The 26,531-nt window shown below is 43.4% G+C and overlaps 1 protein-coding gene across 3 annotated transcripts in view; it reads left to right on the top strand.

Annotated features, from left to right (window-relative positions):
- The first annotated feature begins 4,232 nt into the window (after window positions 1-4,232).
- The window catches only part of pip4p2 (phosphatidylinositol-4,5-bisphosphate 4-phosphatase 2), a 105,725-nt gene continuing 83,426 nt past the window's right edge, over window positions 4,233-26,531 (top strand). For 2 of the 3 annotated variants that reach the window (XM_068030827.1, XM_068030829.1), the window contains exon 1: window positions 4,233-4,387. In XM_068030827.1, the coding sequence (XP_067886928.1) occupies window positions 4,279-4,387 (109 nt within the window). In that variant the 5' untranslated portion in view covers window positions 4,233-4,278. The remainder of the gene's footprint in view (window positions 4,388-26,531) is intronic. The other variant, XM_068030828.1, reaches the window with a different exon arrangement.

Genomic DNA, 26,531 nt, shown 5'->3' on the forward strand with positions numbered 1-26,531 from the left:
TATCTCCATCCCTCTGCCTCTATCTCTTCTCCTTTAAGATGCTTCTTAAAATCTACCTCTTTGATCAAGCTTTTGGCCACCTGTCCTAATCATAGAATGGTTACAGCACAGAAGGAGACCATTTGGCCTGTCATGTCTGTTCTTGCTCTCTGGAAGAGCAACTCACCTAGTTCTACTCCCCCATCTTTTCCCCATTGCCCTGCAAATGTTTTTGCTTCAGATAATTCGAGTCATAGAGTCAGTTATGGCACAGAAGGAGACAATTCGGGCCATCAGGTCCATGCCGACTCTCCACGGAGCTGTCAGTCCGACTCCCAGGCTCGATCCCCGTAGCCCTGCAAGTCTATTTCTCTCAAGTGGCCATCCAATTTCCTCTTGAAATCAGTGATTGTCTCCACTTCCACCACCCCTGTGGGCAGCGAGTTCCAGGTCATTACAACCCACTGCATAAAAAAGTGCTTCCCCATATTCCCCCTGCATCTTTTGTCCAAAACCTTCAATCTGTGTCTCCTAATCCTCGTACCATTTGTTAATGGGAACAGCTTTTCCTTGCCTAACTTATCTAAGCCTGTCATAATCCTGTACACTTCTGTTAAATCTCCCCTCAATCTCCTTTGTTCTAAGTAGAACAAATCCAGCTTTTCCAACCTAACCTTGTAACTAAAATCTTCCATCCCTGGAAGCATTCTGGTAAATCTTCTTTGCCCCCTCTCAACGACCCTCACAAATTTCCTGACGTGTAGTGACCAGAACTGGACACAATATTCCAGCTGGGGCCAAACCAGAACTTTATAAAGGTTCAGCATAACTTCCCTGCTTTTGTACTCAATGGCCGGAATTTTACACCCTCCAAACAAGCGGGCTGGTGGCGGGGGTGTGGGGGCGGGGGAACATGGAGGGCCGTAAAATTGAGTGGGAGGTGGGAGAGGCCGTTTCCGAGCCCCTCCCATCCCCGTTGCCAATTTGCGCGGGCTGGTAGTGGCGAGAAACAACCCTCCTTCCCCAGGCCAATAAAGATAGTTTATCCTTGGCTGGCGGGCAGCTATGGCTTCTAAAAGCCCACCTGATGAAACCAGGCAGCCTTCTTGCGGGCAGGGGGAGGGGGCTCTCCTGATTGGGCACCCTGTGACCCATGGAGGGCCCCCAAAGCCTCCACTACCCCCAACGCACAACACTCCCCCGCACCCCCTAACCGACCCCTCCCTTGCACCGGCGAGGCCCTAAAAGCTTACCTTTTTTCCAGGGCCGTCCTTCATCATCTTCCGATGGCTGGCTGTAGTCCCAGCAGTGGCCATCGCTCCCGATGGCACTGCTGGGACTAAGAGCTGCTGACCGGATGATTGGCCGGCAGCTCAATTAGGCGGGATTTCCTCCCTCAAGTGGGTGGAAGTCCTGCCTCGGACCAATTAAAGCCCGGGGACCCGTAAAATGCGGGACGGATCCCTGGGCTGGGCGGAGACTGGGTCGCCACCGACTTTTTGGCCAGTGAACAGAGCCTCCTGTCAAACGCCTCTATTTATGAATCCCAATATCCAATATGCTTTACGAATCACTCTCTCAATATGTCCTCCTACCTTCAAAGATCTATCCACATGGACCCCAGGTCCCTCTGCTCCTGCACACTCTTTAGAAATGTGCCATTAAGGATATATTGCCTCTCCCCATTCCTTCTGCAAAAATACATCACCTCACATTTTTCAGTAATAAGTTCCATCTGCCACCTCTCTGTCCATTCTGCTAGCCTATCTATGTTTTGTTGCAGGCAGTTCATATCATTCTCACTGTTTGCCGCACCTCAAAGTTTGGTGTTGTCAGCAAATTTTGAGATTCTACTCTGTATTCCAAGATCCAAGTCATTTATATATATCAAAAAAGCTATGGTTTCAGAACTGACCCTTGGGGAACACCACTGTCTACAATCCTCCAGTCTGAAAAGCAACCATTTACTATGACTCACTGTCTTCTGTCCATAAGCCAATTTTTTATCCAATTAGACACTGATCCCCTTTCATGGGCTTCAATTTTCTTAACCAGCCTTTTATGTGGTACCTTATCAAATGCTTTCTTAAAATCTATATAAACAACATCCACTGCATTCCCTTCAACCTTCTCTGTTACTTCATCAAAAAATTCAAATCAGATTTGAATCATAATTTGCCTTTTATAAATCCATTAATTAACTCAAACCTCTTGAAGTGCCTGTTGATATTTTCCCTGATTATTGTATCTAAAACCTTACCCACCTCCGACGATAAACTAACTAGCCTGTAGTTGCTAGGACTGTCCTTACACCCTTTCTTGAATAAGGGTGTCACATTTGCCACCCTCCAATTCTCTGGCACCTCACCCTTATCCAGAGAAGATTGGAAGATTCTGGCAAGCCCTTCCGTTATCTCCATCCCCACTTCCGTTATCTCCATCCCCACTTCCGTTAGCAACCTGGGATGCCAAGCCATCTGGACCAGGTGACTTATCTACCCTAAGCATAGCCAACCGTTTTCGTACCAATTATCTTTTGAAAGCCATAATTGAATCTGTCTCCACCACACTCACAGGCAGTGCATTCCAGATACTAACCTCATGCTGTGTAAAAGGTTTTCCCTCATGTCACATTGCTTCTTTTGCAAATCATCTTAAATCAGTGTCCTCTGGTTCTCAGCCCTTCTGCCAATGGGAACAGTTTCTCCCTATCTACTCTGTCCAGACCCTTCATGATTCTGAACAGCTTTATCAAATCTCCTCTTCTCCAAGGAGAACAGCCTTGTTTTTTCTCACTATTAAGTCCTGGTTTCAACACCTTTGCCAAGTTAGTTTAAACCATTCCCTATAGCACTAGCATATCGTCCTGCAAGGATATTGGTCCCAGCTCCGTTCATGTGCAATCTGCCCAACTTATGTAGTCCCACCTCCCCCAAAAAGTGGCCCCAATGTCCCATAAATCTAAAGCCCTCCCTCCTGCACCATCTCTCCAGCCATGCATTCATCTGCTCCATCCTTCTATTTCTATACTCACCAGGATGTGGTGCTGGGACTAATCCAGAGATACTTTGAGGTCCTGCTGCTAGTTTCTTTCTGAGCTCATTAAACTCTGCCTGCAAGACCTCATCCCCCTTTCTACCTATGTCATTGATACCAATATGCACCACAATCACTGGGTGTTCATCCTCCCCCCCCCCCCTCAGAGTGCTCCTTGGGATGATTTACCATGTAAAGATGCTATATTGTTGTTATCTGTGATTGATGAAAATCTTGTTCTGTGAATGATGTACGCACTTTTCCTCTCGCTCCTATGATTTATATAAACCCTTTTCTCCTCTAACATCCTGGGATTAACCTAAACCCCTTTCCTTTTAGGTCCATCTCTGACAGGTATATCCCCATACCACTGTTGTCAGTACCTTGCTCTACGGCAGCGAGGCCTGGACAACGTATGCCAGCCAAGAGCGACGTCTCAATTCATTCCATCTTCGCTGCCTTCGGAGAATACTTGGCATCAGGTGGCAGGACTATATCTCCAACACAGAAGTCCTTGAAGCGGCCAACACCCCCAGCTTATACACACTACTGAGTCAGCGGCGCTTGAGATGGCTTGGCCATGTGAGCCGCATGGAAGATGGCAGGATCCCCAAAGACACATTGTACAGCGAGCTCGCCACTGGTATCAGACCCACCGGCCGTCCATGTCTCCGTTATAAAGACGTCTGCAAACTCGACATGAAATCGTGTGACATTGATCACAAGTCGTGGGAGTCAGTTGCCAGCATTCGCCAGAGCTGGCGGGCAGCCATAAAGACAGGGCTAAATTGTGGCGAGTCGAAGAGACTTAGTAGTTGGCAGGAAAAAAGACAGAGGCGCAAGGGGAGAGCCAACTGTGCAACAGCCCCAACAAACAAATTTCTCTGCAGCACCTGTGGAAGAGCCTGTCACTCCAGAATTGGCCTTTATAGCCACTCCAGGCGCTGCTTCACAAACCACTGACCACCTCCAGGCGCGTATCCATTGTCTCTCGAGATAAGGAGGCCCAAAAGAAGAAAGAAGATTTCTCCTCTAACATCCTGAGATTAACCTAAACCCCTTTCCTTTTAGGTCCATCTCTGACAGGTATATCCCCATACCACTGTTGTTTTAACTGAAATTGTTTCCCTGCTCTCCACCTCTGATCCACGTAAATCTTTTTTTTCTCCCTCGTGGCTCCCTTGTGACTGACTAAAGCTCCTCCCCGTTGAGTACAGAGTTCCTCTGTTTTCAATCTCTGCTGTGCGGCCCTGGGTTGCAGTCATGGCCGATACGGATGGGGTGGACGAAAGATCTCCGCTGCTGTCAGGAAATAACTCTGGTAATGTCACTCCTACAACGCCTCTGTACGTCGAGGAGCCTAGTCCTCGGGGTGAGTGCACCCTGCTTTATTGCAGAAATCATTAAAGCGATTTAAAAAATCAGTTACTTTTGTTTACACAAAAATCCAACTCATAATGAAAGCTTGTGAGGTGAGGAAGCACCGAATTCTTTGCAGGCCGTCTGCATCGGCGTTCGCACAGATTGCAACAATGTCAGTGTGTTAGGTACAATAGCTGCATTAAAATTGGAACGGTTTCAATGGGAAAATTGACTGCAGCGAGGATAGCCGCTTCATGTCGGTGTGCAGAGGTTAACCCGAGTCAGTCTGCAATGCTTTAGTGCGCACAGAGCTCACTGCAGATGAATCCACAGTATCCGCAGGACATTGTGAACAGTACAAATACAAGTCAGCGTTATCGATGTTGGTGAATACTGTCTATTTATGTAAGGGTTTGTGTGCTAACGGATGCGGCAGGATTTCAGCAGAGCTTGATTTTTTTTCTATTGTGAATGCGTTCATAATGAACTTAGCACATGAATAAACCACGGAAAGCGGTGTCCTCGGCGTTTGCACAGTGCAGGCGTACATTTATTGATCGAGGGTCACGAATTAAATGCGATTTTTTGATCATGCTGTGTTCAGGTATAATCACGAGATATTTTCTGGATACCGACCTTGTTTTTGAAATCATGCTGTGAATATGGTAATACAGACTAGAATAGGTTGAATATGTTATACGAGTATATAACTACATTGGAGACATTGACCAATTCTTCGGTATGCAAAAGCTTCGCATTAACTTGTTAAAGTTGCACTGTTCACTTGATAATATGGGCCCTATTTCTATCTGCTGTTATAAGTCTGTTTTAAATGGTGTAAACCCTGTCAGAATCCTGAATAGCTTGCATTTATAGAGCGCCTTTTAATGTGGAAAAATATCTCAATGTACTTCAGAGGTGTAAGAAAAATTAGTCCAAAAAGGAGAAATTTGGAGGAGTGGGTTGAAAGACAAGAAGCTGGAATCAGAGAATCTGTAGTTTTGGGAGAGTTGCAGGGTGGGAGGAGTAAGGCTTGGGGACCTAAAGTCAAAGGGGCAGGGGACTGAAATGAGACACAAATAGCTGCTGAAGTGGAGCTGATGTTCTTTGAGGAGGTTGCCCTCTGTGGGAGCCCACAACGACATAAGTCTTCATTGGAGCATGTGTGCAAACTGGTGAAGCCATGCCTTAGGGTCACAGCCGACCAACCTTCTGATGCATGGTTTTAGCAGCAGGTATCAGAGCTCTGGATTTGGCTTTCTGCTAACCCAGCTCTTGTGAAGACAGTTCCCCAGTTGTTAACAGGCAGCCATGACAATACCAGCAAATGTTAGTGTAACCATACACCAAGACTGGCAGCCAATCAGATTTTGCTTGCTGACGATCACCCTGGCATATTTTCTTTAATGCAGCATTGCATTAAGTATGACATCTTGTCATTGGAATACTTCTGAAGAACTATCAGCATAATGGTAATGCTAAATTAAAAAGCAGAACCTCGAGGGTAATCTCTGGATTATTACCTAAACCACGAGCAAATTGGTGTCGGGTAAATAAGGTTAGAGAGATGAATGCGTGGCTCAAAGACTGGTATGATTCATGGGGCACTGGCACCAGTACTGGGGAAGGTGGGAGCTATACCATTCGGACGGTCTTCACCTGATGGGACCAGTGTTCTGGCGAGTCATGTAACAAGGGTGGTAGAGAGGGCTTTAAATTAAATAGTGGGGGGAAGGGATCATGAGAGGAGATGTAGTAAATCAAAGGGAAACAATGAGGTAATAGAGCAGTGTCACAATTTGAGTAATGATAACCAGAGTGTGGTAGGAAGGGACAGAGTGTAGAAACTTACTGCACCAGCAGATAAGGCCAGAGATTGCAGAAATGGTAACAAGACAGAGTTAAAGACTGTATCTGAATGCACATAGCATTCATAACAAAATGGATGAATAGATTGAAGAAAGGTTGGACAGAATGGGCTTGTTTTCACTGGAGTTTAGAAGAGACTTGATTGAAGTTTATAAGATCCTGAGCGGTCTTGACGAGGTGGATGTGGAAAGGATGTTTCCTCTTATTCATAGTTATACAGCACAGAAACAGGCCCTTCGGCCCATCGTGTCTGTGCTGGCCATCAAGCACCTAACTATTCTAATTTCATTTTCAAGCACTTGGCCCGTAGCCTTGTATGCTACGACGTCTCAAGTGTTCATCTAAATACTTCTTAAATGTTTTTAGGGTTCCTGCCTCTACCACCTCTTCAGGCAGCACGTTCCAGATTCCAACCACCCTTTGAGTGAAAAAAAATTCCCTTAAATCCCCTCTAAACCTCCTTCCCCTATGCCCCCTGGTTATTGACACGTCCGCTAAGGGAAAAAGTTTCTTCCTATCTAATCTATCAATGCCCCTCATAATTTTGTATATCTCAATCATGTCCCCCTTCAGCCTTCTCTGCTTTAAGGAAAACAACCCTAGACTTTTCAGTCTCTCTTCATAGCTGAAATGCACCAGCCCAGGCAACATTCTAGTGAATCTCCTCTGCACCCTCTCCATTTTCCAGGCTGCTTTTGCCAATCTGATTTGTCCAATCTATGTGCAGATTAAATTCACCCATGATTATGGGTGAGTCCAGAACTAGGGGACACTGTTTTAAAATTAGGGGTCGCCCTTTTACGACAGAGATGAGGGGAATTTTTTTTTCTCTGAGGGTTGTGCGACTTTGCAATCTGCTTCCGAAGCTGGTGGAGGTGGCATCAATGAATATTTTTAAGGCAGAGGTAGATAGATACTTGGTAGGCAAGAGAATTAAAGGTTATTGGGAGTAGACGGGAGTACGGAATTCGAAACACAAACAGATCAGCCATGATCTTATTGAATGGTGGAGCAGACCCGAGGGGCCGAATGGCCTATTTCTAATTCGTATCTCCATATTGAAATAAATATGTATGACCTGATAGCCATTACAAAGACATGGGCTGGAATTTTATGCCACCTCAGCGATCTGGATGGTGGCGGGGGGAGGGGGGGTGGCGTAAAATTGAGAGGGAGGCTCCGGGAGGCCTTGCCGATCCACGTCCTCCCCACTTTACGTGGGCCGGTGGGGTTGAGAAACGGGCCGCCTGCCCCAGGCCAATCAAGGCCCTTAAGTGGCCACTTAACGGCTACTTAAGGGCCTACGTCCACCTCCACGGGGATTTTACCCGGGGGAAGCGGGCGTCCGGGGAAATGAAAGGTCACCCAGTGAAAGCTGGCGGCCACTCAGCGCTCCAGGGGTGGGCTCCGACAAATGGGCACAGGGTGCCCGATTGAGGGCCGCCCCCTGCTTCCCCCAGGACCCGAGACGACATTTATGTCAGTGGCCAGCTCCCGTCCACCCGGTGTAAAATTCAGCCCATTGTTGCAAGGTGACCAAGGCTAGGAAGGGTATTTGACATTTTGAAAAGACAAGAAGCTAGGAAAAGGTGGTGGGGTAACTCTGTTAATTAAGGATGTCAGCAGCGAAAAACGGCCCGCCCGTCCGAGACCAATCAAGGCCCTTAAGTGGTATTTTGAAAAGACAGGAAGCTTGGAAAAGGGGTGGGGTAGCTCTGTTAATTAAGGGCATTTAATTACGGCTACTTAAGGGCATCCGCCTGCCAGCACGGGGATTTTACCTGTGGCAAGCGGGCGGCCCAGGCTCGAGAGAAGCCGCCTGACAAAAGCAGGTGGCTCTCTGACTGGCGGGTGGGGGGGGGGGGGGCGCCCATGATCGGGCCGCCCCACTGCCCCAACACCCCCCCAGTCGACCACCCTTGCCTTGCTGGGGTCCGACCAATCACTCCTGGCGAGGCAGCAAAAACTCACCTCAGCTCTGGCCTCCCTGACATCTTCGTCTTAAAGATGGGCTGCAGTCCCAGCAGTGGCCAATGCTCCCGTTGGTGCTGTTAAGACTAAGAGCTGCAGACCTGCTGATTGTCCTGCTTCAAGAGGGGTGGAAGTCCCGCCTCAGAACCATTAAAGGCAGATTCCCCGGCCAGGAGGAAGCGGGCTCGTCACAGATTTTTCAATTGATGGATGCCTCCCGTCCACCAAGGGTAAAATCCCAGCCACAGTGGCAGACTTTGAAGGCGATATTTAATAACTCTTAGCAAAGATTTATCCCAGTGAGAAAGAAAGAACTCTTTGAGAGGGATGCATCATCCATGGCTAAATAAGGAAGTTAAGGGTAGTATCACATTGAAAGAAACACCATACAAATCTGCAAAGGTTTAGTGGTAGGCCAGGAGATTGGACAGTGTCAGGCAAACCCCCTACCTGCCAAAACTGAGGCACACATGATTTTGCCACATGGACATTAAAACTTAAAACTGCAAGGCCCTGACAGGAGGGATATTTGCATAGTACTAGCAGTGTTGGAACAAAAGGGACCCAGTTGTTGCTTCCACAATATGCAGGAGAAGTGGTCAGACCAGTTTTAGTCATAGAGTTATACAGCACAGAAATAGGCCCTTTGGCCCTTGACTAGCTGGCTGTTGAGATTTGAACTTCTAACAAAGGATTCGAACTCCGAAAGCTCCTGGTTTGCTAAGACCTCTTTCCTGTCTGCCCTCCTCTCGTGCTCACAAGCTTCGGAAACCATTGAAGACACATAAACTCAGAGAAAAAGTTTCCTATGTGAACAGGTTTAAAAGGAACACTGGGCTCCAACAAAATGCAAGACCATATCTTCAATCAAGGACTGCAACGAGCTCGAAGCCCAGTGACAAGAGATTGTCTCAAACTGTTCTAGTTTTTTTTGTCCCTATTTGCATATGTGTATTGCGTGTGTAAGCATCCGTATACCGTTAACCTTATTAGAGTTTAAGTTTCATAAATTTCATTTTTCTTCTTTAAACCAAAGAAAGCCTGTTTGTGCTCATTTCTTTGCCTTATAATTGGAAAGTTGTGAACAAGGATTCACAAAAAGGGGAGCTCAAAACACAGTGTGTTTAAAAATTAAACCCTATTACAATAAAACCAGGTGAAGATGGTAACAGACCCCTAGACTCATTTCTCACCTGGTCGTAACAACAGATTTTAAGAAACAGCAAAGAATGATTTTTAAAAAGTGAGAAAGTAGAGTATGCGAGAAAGCTAGTTAGTAATATAAAAAAACAGATAGTAGGGCGGCACAGTGGTTAGCACCGCAGCCTCACAGCTCCAGGGACCCGGGTTCAATTCTGGGTACTGCCTGTGTGGAGTTTGCAAGTTCTCCCTGTGTCTGCGTGGGTTTCCTCCGGGTGCTCCGGTTTCCTCCCACCGCCAAGTACTTGCAGGTGATAGGTAAATTGGCTGTTATAAATTGCCCCTAGTGTAGGTAGGTGGTAGGGCATATGGGATTACTGTAGGGTTAGTATAAATGGGTGGTTGTTGGTCGGCACAGACTCGGTGGGCCGAAGGGCCTGTTTCAGTGCTGTATCTCTAAATAAAATAAAAAGAGTTTCTACAAGTATTCAAATAGGAAAAGAATAACTAAAGCTACTGTTGGTCCTCTCTCGAGAGTGTCTGGGGAGTTGATAATGGCAAACATGGAAATGGCAGAGGTGTTGAACAGGTATTTGTGTCTTTCTTTGCTTTGGAAGACTTAGAAAACTTCCCAAAGATACTTGAAAATCAAGAGGTGAAAGGGAGGGAGGAACTTAAAACAACTAACATCAACAGGGAAAAGGTGCTGGGCAAACTATTAGACTTAAAGGCTGACAAGTCCCCAGGATGAGATGGCCTGCATCGTAGGGTCTTAAAAGACGTGGCTGCTGAGATAGTAGAGGAATTGGTTATAATCTTCCAACATTCCTTAGATTCTGGAAAGGTTCCAGCGAACTGGAAAATAGCAAATGTATTAACTTTTATTCAAAAAAAGGAGGAAGACAGAAAGCAGGTAACTATAGGCCAGTTAGCCTAACATCTATCATAGGGAAAATGCTAGAATCTATCAAGGAGGGTATAGTAGGATACTTAGAAAATCATAATGGTATCCAACAGAGTCAACATGGTTTTGTGAAAGGGAAATTGTGTTTAACTAATATATTAGAGTTCTTTGAGGAAGTAACAAGCAAGGTGGATAAAGGGGAACCTGTAGATGTGGTGTACTTGGATTTCCAAAAGACATTTGATAAGGTACCACATCAAAGGTTACTGCACAAAATAAGAGTGCATGGTGTAGGGGGTAACATATTAACATGGATGGAGGATTGGCTATCTAACAGGAAACAGAGTAGGGATAAATGGGTCTTTTTTGGGTTGGCAAACTGTGACTAGTGGAGTGCCACAGGGGTCGGTGCTGAGGCCTCAGCTATTTATATCAATGACTTGGATGAAGGGACCGAATGTATGGTAGCTAAATTTGCCAATGACACCAAGATAGGAAGGAAAGTAAGCTGTCGAGAGGATATAATGAGTCGACAGGGATATAGATAGGTTAAGTGAGTGGACAAAAAATTGGCAGATTTAGTACAATGTGGGAAAATGTGAAGTTGTCCACTTTGGCAGGAAGAATAGAAAAGCAGTATACTATTTAAATGGAGAGAGATTGCAGAACCCGGTGGTACAGAGAGATCTGGGTATCCTGGTACATGAACCACAAAACGTTGGTATGCGAGTACAGCAAGTGATTAGGAAGACAAATGAATGTTAGCATTTATTGCAAGGGGAATCGAGTATAAAAGTAGTGAAGTTTTACTGCAGCCGTACAGGGCCTTGGCGAGTCCACATCTGGAGTACTGTGTACAGTTTTGGTCTCCTTATTTGAAAAATGATATTATTGCATTAGAAGCAGTTCAGAGAAGGTTCACTTGACTGATTCCTGGGATGAAGGGCTTATCTTATGAAGAAAGGTTGAAAAGTTGGGCCTATATCCATTGGAGTTTAGAAGAATGAGATGTGATCTTATTGAAACATATAAGATCCTGAGGGGACTTGACAGGCTGGATGTTCCCTCTTGTGGGGGTGACTAGAACTAGGGACACAGCGGAAGAATATGAGGATGAAAGTTCATAGACTTGAAACGTTAACTCTGCTTATCTCTCCACAGATGCTGCCTTGACCTGCTGAGTATTTTCAGCACTTACTGTTTTTATGCCTTTTATTATCTTCCAAGGTCCTCTGATGATGAATTTCTCCTGGTGTTGGGAGCAAAAATAAACAAAGACAATTGGCAAATATGTTTGAGAATCTAAAAATCAGAAAAAGAACAAGACAACAAAAAAAAAAATAGCCTGGAAACTATAGAACGAATCTTCTTCCTGACCTCTTAAACTTACTGTTGGATACTGCTCGGTGCTAGCAGCCCTGTATGCTCACTTACATTGATGGTAATTAGAAGTGTTATGAGTTCAGTGTAAAAAGCAGAAAGATGTTAATGTTTCACTTCTGCATTAATACATCTTTTTCAAGAAATCGCCTAATTCCTACACCTATCTGTTTGCTCGCTGCTGATGCATATTGCATACAAAATAGACGAATAGCTGGAGTTTTTGGTCTTTGTCCCTTTTCCCATGCCATTGCCTTCCATAATTGGTGTACACTGGTAATGGTAAGTAACCTGCCCCGTTGAGTCAATAATGAGAAGTTGGAAATATATTGGGATTATTCTCATTCTCATTAAAGGTTATTAATGGTTTGTCTCCTGAATTTTGTCATGCATTGGGGATAAATTCTTAAAATGAATGAAATATCTCTCAATTTGCTAATTTTCTCATTTTAAATTTGTTCTCCCACAAAACCACAAAATTTTTTAATTAAGAAATATAGCACAGCTATTTTTTTAAAAAATGCCCGAATAGGGAACAATTCAGCCTTATTTTTGAGTGGTATTTCAATCCCTGTTATGTTCTGTTTGATACTTGAGAAATATATTTAAACAAATATATCTAAAGACATCTACTCTTAATAGAGGGGAAAATGTTTTAAAGTTCAAACAAGTAAAAGACTTAGTGATTTCAAGTAAGTAGAATATTTTCAGTGTTTAAAAATGTTCCGTTATTGTAGTTAAAGGGTTTGATCAGTGGCATTAGTGTCCTGGATTCCAGTTCCTCATTTGCCATTCAGCATTTTTTGAGATCAGGTGCTTCTGAAAGCAGCACTCTTCCCTGTACATTTTTTTAAAATGTAGAAGATAACTGTATTTTCCTGCTAAATTGTTTAAAACTTTAAAAGTCTTGCTATATAATGGTACCAACTCAATCACAGTTCGCTTTCTTTTGGATGGGGTGCCTAACTCCTGTGCTCCATCTGTTGGCTGTGTCAAAAACTCAATGGTGAGTGAGTTGTTGGAGGATCTATTTCATGGTACCATCTGTGTTTTTTAATTACCTATAGTGTCATGGACAGTTTTTTTAAAATAAAACATACTTGGTGCATAAACTATTGAGTAGAAAATTTCACTGGTAGCATGATTTTATAATTAATGATTACTGTGTCTGTAAAGCATGAAAAATGTACTGGAGCTAACTATGGAATTACATAGAGTATACATCACAGGACCAGTCCATACAAGCACTTATGCCCTGCTCAAGCCTCCTTCTGTTTCTCCTTGTCTAACTATCAGCATAAATCTCTATTCCCTTCTCCCTCATATGCTTATCTAGCCTCCCCTTAAATGCACCTATACTGTTCACCTCAACCACTCGTTGGGTGGCGTGTTCCTCATTCTCGCCACTCCCTGGGTAAATTCCTTTTGATTTCTTGGTGACCATCTTATATTGGCCTCTAGTTTTGCTCTTCCCCATAAGTGGAGACTCGCTCTCGCTCGCTCTCTATCAAAACCTTTTTTAATTTTAAAGACCTCCATTACGTCACCCCTATCCTCTTTTCAAGAGATAAAAGATCCATCCTGTTCGTCCTTTCCTGATAGGTATGTTTCCTGCATTTCTGGTATAATTCTTGTAAATCTTTTTGAACCCTCTCCAGTGCCTCTATATCCTTTTTTATAATATGGAAACCAGAATTGTAAACAGTACTTCAGGCATTTGATACAAGTTTAGCATAACTTTGCTACATTTCAATTCAATTCCTCTACAAATAAACCCTGGTGCTTGGTTTGCTTTTTGAATGGCCTTTTAGCCTGTGTTGCTACTTTTTAATAATTTGTGTATTTGTACTTCCAGATCCTTTTTGTTCCTGTACACCATTTAGATTCATATTTTCCATGCAATTTGTGAACACCTATATTTTATTACCAAAATATACCTCACACTTATCTCTGTTGAAATTGATTTGCCAGTTCTCTGCCCATTCTGCGAGTTTATTAAAGTCATCTTGTGATTTGTTGCAGTCCTACTCAATATTGACTATATTCAACTGCCACCCCCAGCTCCAAATTTGGTGTCATCTGTAAATTTAGAAATAGTGTTTTTGATTCCAAAGTCTAAATCATTAATGCAGATTTTGAACAACAGTAATGATGGACAACAGTGGGCCCAGTACTGTTTTTTCTGCCACTCTGAATAAATTTACCTCTACTCTCTGCTTTCTGTCTTGCAGCTAGCTAGCTATCCAATCTGCTGCTTGTCCCCTGATGTCACATGTTCTGACCTTTTTTTTAGTCTATCACTTGGAACCTTATCAAAGGCCTTTTGGAGATTTAGATAAATTACATCTATTGCATTACCTTTCTCTACTCTGTCTCATTACATCCTCAAAGAATTCAATGAGATTTGCAGGTTGATAGGTAAATTGGCCGTTATAAATTGACCCTAGTATAGGTAGGTGGTAGGGGAATTTGACGGAAGGTGGGGATGTGGTAGGAATATGGGATTAATGTAGGATTAGTATAAATGGGTGGTTGATGGTCGGCACAGACTCGGTGGGCCGAAGGGCCTGTTTCAGTGCTGTATCTCTTTTTAAAAAAAAAAGATTGTTCAAGCAAGACTTTACCTTTTAAAATTCACGCTGATAATTCATTATATTTTTGGTTTCTAGATGTTTTCTATTTTCTCCTTTACTAAGGATTCCATTATTTTTCCTATCACCAATGTTAAGCTGACTGGTTCATAGTTCCTCAACATGTTCTATATTCCTTAAATATAAGTATTATGCTAGCTATCCGCCAGTCCTCTGGCACTACAACTTTTTCTAATGAATTATTAAATGTGTGTAATAGTGCGTCTGCTATTGCTTCTCTATCTAGAGTCTTTGAAAATGTGTGGAGGAAATTCATCTGAATCAGAGGGTCTTATTTCAGTTCTGAAGCAGGGTCATTGACCTGAAATGTTAACTCTGCTTCTCTCTCCACAGATGTTGCCAGACCTGCTGAGTTTTTCCAGCACTTTCTGTTTTTGTTTCAGATTTCCAGCATCCGCAGTATTTTGCTTTTATCCTGTTTGAGTTTTGTTAGTTTATTTAATATTTCTCTTTTCATTTTAAATGTAATATAATTTCTAATCTCATCTTCCAATGTCAAGTCCACTTGATTGGTCTCCCTGGTAAATCCTGAAGCAAAGTAATTATTATTTCTGCCATTTTGCTGCTGCTGCTGCTTGTGATGTTATCCTGTCAATTTCTTAATGGTCCTATTCCCATCCTGACTTCCCTTTTTTATTTATGTGCCAGTAGAATATTTTACTATTTTGTTTGTTCCTTGATGATGTAATGTCATTGTTCCTCTTTTTTTGTGACTGTTTTATATTCATGTCATAGTCTCCCCTACTGACTGTGTAAAGCCCCTTTCCTTACCCTCAATTTTCCCCTTATACCTATATTGATCCATGGTGCCTCATTAGTATTTAATTTGTTCATTTTTTAGTGGAATATAATTTTCCTGTACTCTGAATACTGTTTTCATGTTTCTTATTGCTGTTCTACATCATTACGTGCCAATATTGTTGTCCATTTTGTTTTCCCAAGTTCTGTTCTCAGCTGCTCAAAATCAGCTTTTTACCATTCTATTAAGCTGGTTTTTGTCTTTTCTAAGCAATTATTATCTTAAAGTGCATTGTATTGTTACTATTGCTTAGATGTTCCCCTACTTTTACTTCTGTTATCTGCTCTGGGGTTTGTTCCCCATTACTAGATCCAATAGCGAATCTGGGCAAGGATTGTACCCAGACAAGTGCTTTAAATGTGTCCATGCAGTTGCAGGATCCACTTAAATTTCACTCAACTGAACAGTAAGTTCAAATGAACTGGTGTAAATGTCTTCAACGGGGACTAGACATATTCTAAGTACATGTATTATTGCAGAATAATTTCAAATAATTAAACAGCTGGGAAATCCCATTAAATTACGACAGATGTTTTTTTAAAAAAAAAAGTCAGCCTCTACTTTGTATAAAAATGAATGAGAGCTGTAAAGGAGGTTTCAGATAACATTTCTACTCTTACCACCCAGTTTGCATCTAAAAATAGGGCAGTAGTTGGATCAAAGTCCTGATGTGATGACTTATCATTTATCCATCTATTCAGATTTGGGGCAGACCTTGAGTTAGGCAGCCAGAGCTCCTGTTAGAAGCAGGTGGGAACCTCATGAATAAATGCAAACTGAAGTCAGATGGCCTAGTTATTACCCCACATGCCATTCTCATCTCTGTCGGCAGTACTACCAGCAGTTCCTCATCCTGCCTACCAAACATGGGTTATAGATGTTGAGAAGTGGGCATTTTGAGCATACATTAAAGGGATCCTTAGCTGCAATTAGGGAGAGCTGGAATGGGTTGGAGCCAGAGACAGTTGCTGAGAAACAGGTTTTAGTAAAAGCATGATAAATCATGGGAGACAAATAGCATAAAGCTGAACAAGGTAAAAGACACAAAGGAAAATCACATTGTAGAAAAGCATTTCTTCATGGTGGCCATTCCTGGAGGAGAATTGACATTGCATTAAACAACAAATGAAAATACTGCAGATGCTGGAAATTTGAGATAAAAAAATTCTGGAAACAGTCAGCATGTCACTCAGTATCTGCAGAGAGAGAGGTAGAGTTAATAGTTCAGGTCAATGATCTTTTGTCATAGGAACATAAGAAATAGGACAGGAGTAGACCATTTGGCCCCTCAAGCCTGCTACACCATTCAACCAGATCATGGCTGATCATCGACCTCAACGCCATTTTCTCGCACTATCTCCATATCCCTTGATATCCTTAATATCTAGAAATCTATTGATCTCTGTCTTGAACATACTCAATGACTGAGCCTCCACAGCCCTCTGAGGTAGAGGATTCCAAAGATTCACCACCCTTTTGAGTGAAGAAATTCCTCCTCATCTCAGTCCTAAATGGCCTGCCTCTTATTCTGAGACTGTGTCCCTTGGTTCTAGACCCCCCCAGCCGGGGGAAACATCCTGCATCTACCTTGTCGAGCCCTGTAAGACTTTTGTATGCTTTAATGAGATCACCTTTCATTTTTCTAAACTCTAGAGACTCTAGGCCCAGTCTCCTCAATCTCTCCTCATAGGACAATCCCGCCATCCCAGGGATCAGTCTGCTGACCCTTTGTTGCACTTCCTGTATGGGAAGTATATCCTTCCTTCGGTAAGGAGACCAAAGCTGTACACAATGCTCCAGATGTGGTCTCACCAAGGCTGTATACAATTGCAGCAAGACTTCACTCTGTACTCAAATCCTCTTACAATAAAGGCCGACATAGTTCAGTTTAGTTTAGAGATACAGCACTGAAACAGGCCCTTCGGCCCACCGAGTCTGTGCCGACCATCAACCACCCATTTATACTAATCCTATACTAATCCCATATTCCTACCACATCCCCACCTGTCCCTATATTTGCCTACCACCTACCTATACTAGGGGCAATTTATAATGGCCAATTTACCTACCAACCTGCACGTCTTTTTGGCTTGTGGGAGGAAACCGGAGTACCCGGAGAAAACCCACGCAGACACAGGGAGAACTTGCAAACTCCACACAGGCAGTACCCAGAATTGAACCCGGGTCACTGGAGCTGTGAGGCTGCGGTGCTAACCACTGCGCCACTGACCTACCATTTGCCTTTCTAATTACTTGTGCATGTTAGCTTTCAGTGACTTATGAACAAGGACACCCAGGTCCCTTTGGACATAAACACTTCCCAATCTCTTACCATTTAAGAGGGACTCTGCATTTCAGTTTTTCCTACCAAAATGGATAACTTCACATTTTTCCACATATTCCATCTGCCATGTTCTTGCCCATTCACTTAGCCTGTCTAAATCCCGTTGAAGCCTCTTTGCATCCTCTTCACAACTTACATTTCCACCTAGTTTTGTGCCATCAACAAAATTGGAATATTACATTTGCTCCCCATATCCAAATCATTGATTGTGAATAGCTGGGGCCAAGTACTGGTCCTTGCGGTACCCTACTAGTCACAGCCTGCCAACCTGAGAATGGCCCGTTTATTTCTATTTTCTGTCTGTTAACCAATTCTCCATCCATGCCAGTATATTGTTCCCAATCACATGTACTCAAATTTTGCTTACTAATCTCCTGTGTGGGGCCTTATCAAAAGCCTTCTGAAAATCCAAATACACCACATCCACTGGTTCCCCCTTATCTATTCTGCTAGTTACATCCTCAAAAAAAACTCTTAGGTTTGTCAAACATGATTTCCCTTTCATAAATCCATATTGACTCTGCCCAATCCTACCATTATTTTCTGTGTCCGATTATCACGTCCTTTCTAATAGATTCTAGCGTTTTCCCTACTAATGATGTCAGGCTGACCGGTCTGTAGTTCCCCGTTTTCTCTCTTCCTCCTTTCTTAAATAGTGGGGTTACATTTGCTACCTTCCAATCTGCTGGAACCATTCCAGAATCTATAGAATTTTAGAAGATGAACACCAACGCATCCACTATCTCTACAGCCACCTCTTTCAGCACTCTGGGATGTAGATCATCAGGTCCAGGGGATTTTTCAACTTTCAGTCCCATTAATTTCTCCAGTACTAATTTTTTACTAATACTAATTCCTTTCAGTTCCTCATTCTTGCTAGTCCCTTGGTTCTCTAGTATTCCTGGGAGATTTTTTGTATCTTCCTACGTGAAGACAGATTAGTTTCTCTGCTGTTCCCTTATTCCCCATTATAAATTCTCTTGTCTCAGTCTGTAGTGGGCCCACATTTGTCTTTGCTAACCTTTTCCTTTTTACAATCTGTTGTTATGTTTCTCGCTAGTTTACTTTCACATTCTACTTTCTCTATCAGTTTCTTGGTCCTCCTTTGTTGAATTCTAAAATGCTCCCAATCAGGCTTACTAAAATAAAAGCAAAATACTGCGGATGCTGGAATTCTGAAATAAAAACAAGAAATGCTGGAAATTCTCAGCAGGTCTGGCAGCATCTGTGGAGAGAGAAGCAGAGTTAGGCTTACTACTTTTTTGGCAAGTTTATAAGCCTCTTTCTTTGATCTAATGCAGTCTTTAACTTCTCTTGTTAGCCATGGTTGGATCACCTTTCCTGCTGGATTTTTGTACCTCAAGGAATGTAAATTTGTTGTAAGCCATGTATTAATTCTTTAAATGCTGGTCGTTGCCTGTCTACCATCGTATCTTCTAATGTAGTTTTGCAATCTACAATAGCCAATTTGCCCCTCATACCTTTTTAGTTTCCTTTGTTTAGATTTAAGACTCTAGTTTCGAATTGAACTACATCACTTTCAAACTTAATGTAAAATTCTATCATATTATGGTCACTCTTCCCCAGAGGCTCCTTTGCAACGAGCTTATTAATTAGCCCTTTCTCGTTTCACAATACTAGATCTAAAATAGCCTGTTCTGTGGTTGGTTCTTCAACATACTGCTCTAGAAAACCATTTTGTATACATTCCAGCAATTTGGCCTCCATAGCATTAATGCTAATTAGGTTTACCCAGTCTATATGGAGATTGAATTCCCCCATGATTACAGTATTACCCTTGTTACATGCACCTCTAATTTCCTGATTTACGTGGGTTTCGATGAAAGGTCATGGACCTGAAACATTCATCCTGCCTTTCTCTGCACAGATACTGCCTACTCTGCTAATGTTTCCAGAACTTGGTTATTTCCAGTCTGTGCAGTATTTTGTTTTAAGTAAAGCTGGAAGCTGGTTTGGCACTCATTTTTACTACAGTCACTTGTGGATTTTGGGTCCTAAAAGCTTTCCAGTTAAATCTCCATGCTGATGTGGGTACTGCAATAGTATTCCCTGCACTGAAAACTGCTTCACTACTTCATGCCTGAGAATTGCCCTCCTCCCCTTTAAAGTGGCTGCTCCAGACCCATCAAAATCAGCTGCTTGGAAGGAATTTATGTCCCCAAATCAGAAAACTGGGAGTGTGTTTTGTGCTGTTAGCTTGCTGAATTAACGTATGAGGTCTGACCATTAAAATAGCTCGGGGCCCCACAGCGACCTCCTTGCTCGGGCGAAAGCTACTATCCACCTGATTAATGCATTATATGAAAATTGTATTGTTTTTGGTGAATTTTTGTAAGTAGTTGTCTGACATGACTTCTAGGCACTGACTTAGAATTGCTTGATTCAGTCAAATAAAATATATGCTACATATGTGTTTACTTGGAGCCTTTGACATGGAAACAAATCTTAAGGTGCTTCACAGATGCCTAATGAGACAAAAGTGAATGCTGAACCAAAGTCGGAGATAAATGAGCATTGTCCAAAAGATAGGCTAAAGAGATGAATTTTAAGTAGGGTCTCAAAGTAGGAGAGGGAGATGATGAGGTGGAGGGGATTAGGGAGGGAATTTGAGAACCTGGGTGGGTAATTTCTGTGCTCTGTTCTCCCAGAGGAGAGCCATTCTTGAAGGGCGCGTGGGTTGGATATTCAACACCATAGCATCGTAGCCCTATCTGGTGATAAATATTCCCTTTGACTTTTTTTCCTGCTACTGAAGCACTGACTTTTACCTTTTATTGATTAGCCATTTGATTTCTTCTAATAAGCTTGTAAATAGTAATGCCACAGTTGTTAATCTGTTGACTTGAAAATGACTGGATATCAACTTGAAGTGCACTAACAGCTGCTGTTGGCATGCATGTGATATAAACACCCCATAGGTTGATGTCTGTTCTATAAAAGGTTACCACAGTGGTTCTGAGGTAGTAATCTAACCTTGGGTTCAACTGCTGCTCAAATTGCTAGAGATTCCATTGTAGTTATGAGATGATTTCTTTTACCTGCTTGCAATCACTTCTTGCTACCCTTTCTATGTGCTTAATCATTTTTTTTATTTGTTTAGAAGTTTCCTTAATCTTACTTTTTATAAGTTAAATTTCAGATACCCAAATCATTTCCATTGTCCACTTTTATATTCTTCCAAGTGCTTTACAATCATTTCTATGATAAGATGACCTGAGCTGCAGACTATATTCCATATGGGTTCTGACCAAGGCCTCTTAAAACAACTGTACCGTATCTGCCTTTTGTTTTTGGTGAACCAGTGCTGAGGGTTATAACTGCTTGAGTGTTTTCCTGATCAGCTATTCTGTATTTAAAGAGTAACGCATATTCTTTCTTGGCTCTTGGTCTGGAAACTATCTTTTTTTTTACACTTATCCACATTAAATGGTATCTGCTGCCGACTGACCCAGTTACTTGCTTGTTGACTTGGTTACATAGAAACATAGAAAATAGAAGCAGGAGTAGGACATTCGGCCCTTTGAGCCTGCACCACCATTCAATATGATCATGGCTGATCGTCCAAACTCAGTACCCTGTTCCCGCTTTCTCCCCGTATTCCTTGATTCCTTTAGCCCTAAGAACTATATCTAACTCTTTCTTGAATATATTTAATGATTTGGCCTCAACTGCTTTCTGTGGTAGAGAATTCCACAGGTTCACCACTCTCTCTGGGTGAAGAAATCCCTCCTCATCTCAGTCCTAAATGGCGTACCCCTTATCTTTAGATTGTGACCCCTCATCCTGGACTCCCCCGCCATCGGGAACACCTTCCTGCATCTAGTCTGTCCAGTCCTGTTTGAATTTTATAGGTTTCTATGAGATCCCCCCTCATTCTTCTAAACTCGAGCGAATACAAGCCTAATCGACCCAATCTCTATCCATTTCTCCACAGGTCGCAACATAACATACTTTGCTTCAGTATTCATGAGTGAGAGGAACCTGGTCGTTTGTGAGGACAGCGTGGAACAGGCTGATATGCTCGAACAGGTTGAGGTTAAGAGGGAGGATGTGCTGGAAATTTTGAATGATATGAGGACAGATAAGTCCCCGGGGCCAGACGGGATATACCCAAGGATATTACAGGAAGCGAGGGAAGAGATTGCTGCGCCTTTGGCGATGATCTTTGCGTCTTCACTGTCCACTGGAGTAGTACCGGATGATTGGAGGGTGGCAAATGTTGTTCCCTTGTTCAAGAAAGGGAATAGGGATAACCCCGGGAATTATAGACCAGTCAGTCTTACGTCGGTAGTGGGCAAATTATTGGAGAGGATTCTGAGAGACAGGATTTATGATTACTTGGAAAAGCATGGTTTGATTAGAGATAGTCAGCATGGCTTTGTGAGGGGCAGGTCATGCCTCACAAGCCTTACTGACCTCTTTGAAGATGTGACAAAACACATTGATGAAGGAAGAGCAGTGGATGTGGTGTATATGGATTTTAGCAAGGCGTTTGATAAGGTTCCCCATGGTAGGCTCATTCAGAAAGTAAGGAGGCATGGGATTCAGGGAAAGTTGGCTGTCTGGATACAGAATTGGCTGGCCCATAGAAGTCAGAGGGTGGTAGTAGATGGAAAGTATTCAGCATGGAGCTCGGTGACCAGTGGTGTTCCACAAGGATCTGTTCTGGGACCTCTGCTCTTTGTGATTTTTATAAATGACTTGGATGAGGAAGTGGAAGGCTGGGTTAGTAAGTTTGCCGATGACACAAAGGTTGCTGGAGTTGTGGATAGTGTGGAAGGCTGTTGTAGGTTGCAACGGGACATTGACAGGATGCAGAGCTGGGCTGAGAAGTGGCTGATGGAGTTCAACCTGGAAAAGTGTGAAGTGATTCATTTTGGAAGGTCGAATTTGAATGCGGAATACAGGCTTAAAGACAGGATTCTCGGTAATGTGGAGGAACAGAGGGATCTTGGGGTCCATGTCCGTAGATCGCTCAAAGTTGCCACCCAAGTTGATAGGGTTGTTAAGGCGTATGGTGTTGGCTTTCATTAACAGGGGGATTGAGTTTAAGAGCCGCGAGGTTATGCTGCAGCTCTATAAAGCCCTGGTTAGACCACGCTTGGAATATTGTGTTCAGTTCTGGTCGCCTCATTATAGGAAGGATGTGGAAGCTTTAGAGAGGGTGCAGAGGAGATTTACCAGGATGCTGCCTGGACTGGAGGGCATGTCTTACGAGGAAAGATTGAGGGAGCTAGGGCTTTTCTCATTGGAGCGTAGAAGGATGAGAGGTGACTTGATAGAGGGGTACAAGATGATGTGAGGCATAGATAGAGTGGATAGTCAGAGACTTTTTCCCAGGGTGGAAAGGGCTATCACCAGGGGGCATAATTTTAAGGTGATTGGAGGAAGGTTTCGGGGAGATGTCAGAGGTAGGTTCTTTACATAGAGAGTGGTGGGTGCGTGGAATGCGCTGCCAGCGGTGGTAGTAGAAGCAGATACATTAGGGGCATTTAAGCGATTAAGCTATCTCTTGGATAGGTACATGGATGATAGTAGAATGAAGGGTAGGTAGTTAGTTTGATCTTAGAGTAGGTTAAAGGTTCGGCACAACATCGTGGGCCGAAGGGCCTGTACTGTGCTGTACTGTTCTATGTTCTATATGTCAGTCCTGCCATCCCACGAATGAGTCTGGTGAACCTGCTTGTTGACTTGGTAAAGTTCATTTACATCATCCTCGAACCTTTCTGCCACCAACCCCCCTGCCACCGTTCATGCAATCTAAGCATTTGTTTGTCCGGTACAAATTTCTTGGCTTCTCTTTGTAAGTCTCCTTCTTTTGTCCCCCTTTGATATTCTAATTCAGTTTATTTCATTTCAGATTGTAATTGTCTGTCTCTTTCACTTTCTTGTCTTTTTCAAGTTCCAGTTGCTTCATTTGGAACTGACTTCTAGCTAACTCAATCTGAGTGCTACCAAGATCGCTCTTTTCCTCCTCAAGATTAAAATGCTGAGCCAACACTTCAACAATTTCTGCCTTTTTAGCTTTTGATTTTAAACTAACCGCACTCGCCCTGCTACAGTCATTAACGTGTCCGCTGTTTACTATATTAAGTCACTGAGAGTCAAATCTTCTCTGTCTGCAAAGGCTTGAGCATTAAATGTTAACATTTCTATGAGGACAAAGTAAATGTGAAATCTTTTCAGTTTAAATTCTAGCAAATTCCAGTGTATCTGTTTTACAGCCTCTGAGTTCATATCCCAGACCTGAGCCCCCAATTTATGATCTCAGTTGACACCATTAACTTTAAACCAAGAGATATGAGCACCCCAGATCAATTAAAGTGTTACGAACATGCATACGAAGGTAGGAATTAGGAGCAGGAGTAGGCCACTCGGCCCTTCGAACCTGCTCTGCCATTGAATAAGTTCATGGCTGAACTGATTACTCCACATTTCCAGCTACCCCCGATAACTTTCCACCCCCTTGCTTATCAAGAATCAATCTACCTCTGCCATAGAGTCGTACAGCACAGAAACAGGCCATTCGGCCCACCGCGTCCATGCCGTCCATAATGCCTATCTATACTAATCCCACCTGCCTGCATTAATTCCATATCCCTCTATGCCTTGCTCATTCAAGTACCTGTCCAGATGCCTCTTAAATGTCGCTACTGTTCCTACCTCCACCACCTCCTCAGGCAGCTCATTCCAGATACCCACTATTCTTTGTGTGAAAAATTTACCCTTTGATCCCCTTTAAACCTCCTCCCTCTCACCTTAAATCTATGCTCTCCAGTTTTATTCACCCCTACCATGAGAAACAGGCTCTGGCTATCTACCCTATCTATGACTCTCATAATTTTATATACCTCTATCATGTCCCCTCTCAGCCTCCTTCACTCCAGGGAAAACAGATCCAGCCTATCCAATCTCTCTTTATAACTCAAGCCCTCCAAACCAGGCAACATCCTTGTGAATCTTTTCTGCACCCTCTCTAGCTTAATCACATCTTTCCTGTAGTGCGGCGACCAGAACTGCACACACTACTCCAAATGTGGCCTAACCAATGTTATGTACAACTGTAACATGACGACCCAACTCTTGTACTCAGTGCCTCGGCGGATGAAGGCAAGCATGCCATACGCCTTCTTCACCACCCTGTCTACCTGTGTTGCCACTTTCAGGGAACTATGTACTTGCACCCCAAGGTGTCTCTGCTCAACAACACTCCCCAAGGCCCTGCCATTCACTGTATATGTCCTGCCCTGGTTTAACTTCCCAAAATGCATCACTTTGCACTTGTCTGCGTTAAAATCCATTTGCCAATCCCTTGCCCACTTTCCCAGTTGATCTATGTCCTGTTGTAACCTTAGACAACCTTCTTCACTGTCCACTATACCACCAATTTTGGTGTCATCTGCAAACTTAGTAATCATCCGATCCCTGCGGCACACCACTGCTTACTGGCCTCTAATCTGAAAAGCAACCATCCACTACCACCCTCTGCCTCCTATCACCAAGCCAATTTTGTATCCAGTTGGCTAGCTCACCCTGTATCCCATGTGTTCGAACCTTCTGGACCAGCCTACCGTGCGGGCCCTTGTCAAAGTCCTTGCTGAAGCCCATGTAGACAACGTCCATCACCCTGCCCTCGTCAATCCTCTTGGTCACCTCCTCGAAAAACTCAATCAAATTCGTGAGACATGATTTCCCACGCACAAAACCATGCTGACTATCCCGAATCAGACCATGCCTTTCCAAATGCATATAAATCCTGTCTCTCAGAATCCCTTCCAATAACTTTCCCACCACTGATGTAAGGCTCACTGGCCTGTAGTTCCCTGGCTTATCCCTGCTGCCCTTCTTAAATAAAGGCACAACATTAGCTATCCTCCAGTTTTCCGGTACCTCACCCTTGGCTAACGATGATACAAAAATCTCTGCCAGCAATCTCCTCCCTTCCCATAGCATCCTAGGATACAACTGGTCAGGCCCTGGGGATTTATCCACCTTAATGCGCTTCAAAACCTTCTCCTTTGTAATGTTGATATGCTCTGATATTGCTGTTCCCTCCCTTGAACTGACTAGCTTCCATGACCTTCTCCATGGTAAATACAGATGAGAAACATTCATTTAAGACCTCGCCCATTTCCCGTGGCTCCACACATAGATTACCACACTGATCCTTAAGGGCACCTACTCTCTCCCTAGCTACCCTTTTACTCTTAAGATAAAGGAGAAGCCTAAAAGATTCTAAGTATATTATCTGTCAGGGAAATCTCATGGCCCCTTTTCGCCCTCCTAATTTCCTCCTTAAGTGTAGTCCTACATCCCCTATACTCCTCGAGGTACTCGCTTGATCACAGCTGCCTATACCTGACATATGCCACCTCCTTTGTCCTGACCAGACCCTCAATATCCCTCATCAACCAAGGTTCCCTAAATTTGCCAGCCTTGCCCTTCCATCTAACAGGAACCTTTAGAAGCCTCCCACTTGCCAGACGTCCCTTTACCTGTAAACAGCCTCTCCCGTTCAACTTTTGAGAGTTCCTGTCTGATGCCATCGAAATTAACCTTCCCCCAATTTAGGACTTCAACCTGAGGACCAGTCCTATCCTTTTCCATAACTATCTTGAAGCTAATAGAGTTATGGTCACTGGTCCCAAAGTGCTCCCTCACTGACACATCAACCACCTGCCCATCCTCATTTCCTAAGAGGAGGTCGCGTGTAGCCCCTTCTCTGGTAGGGCCATCCACATACTGCATCAGAAAACTATCCTGGCCACGCTTAACAAATTCTTCCCCATCTGATCCCTTAGCACTAAGGCAGTCCCACTCAATATTAGGGAAGTTAAAATCACCTCCATTTACAACCCTATAATTCCTACACCTATCTCTGATTTCCCTACATCTCTGCTCTTCCACTTCCCTCTGACTATTTGATGGGATGATACTATAGGCCCTCCAAGTGATCACTCCTTTCTTATTTCTAAGTTCGACCCATATGGCCTCGCTGGACCTTTCCACCCGGGATGTCCTTTGTAAGTACTGCTGTGATGGCCTCCCTAATCAATAGTGCAGCTCCCCCTCCTC

The sequence above is a fragment of the Heterodontus francisci genome, chromosome 5 (assembly GCF_036365525.1).
Source record: "Heterodontus francisci isolate sHetFra1 chromosome 5, sHetFra1.hap1, whole genome shotgun sequence".
NCBI lineage: Eukaryota > Metazoa > Chordata > Chondrichthyes > Heterodontiformes > Heterodontidae > Heterodontus > Heterodontus francisci.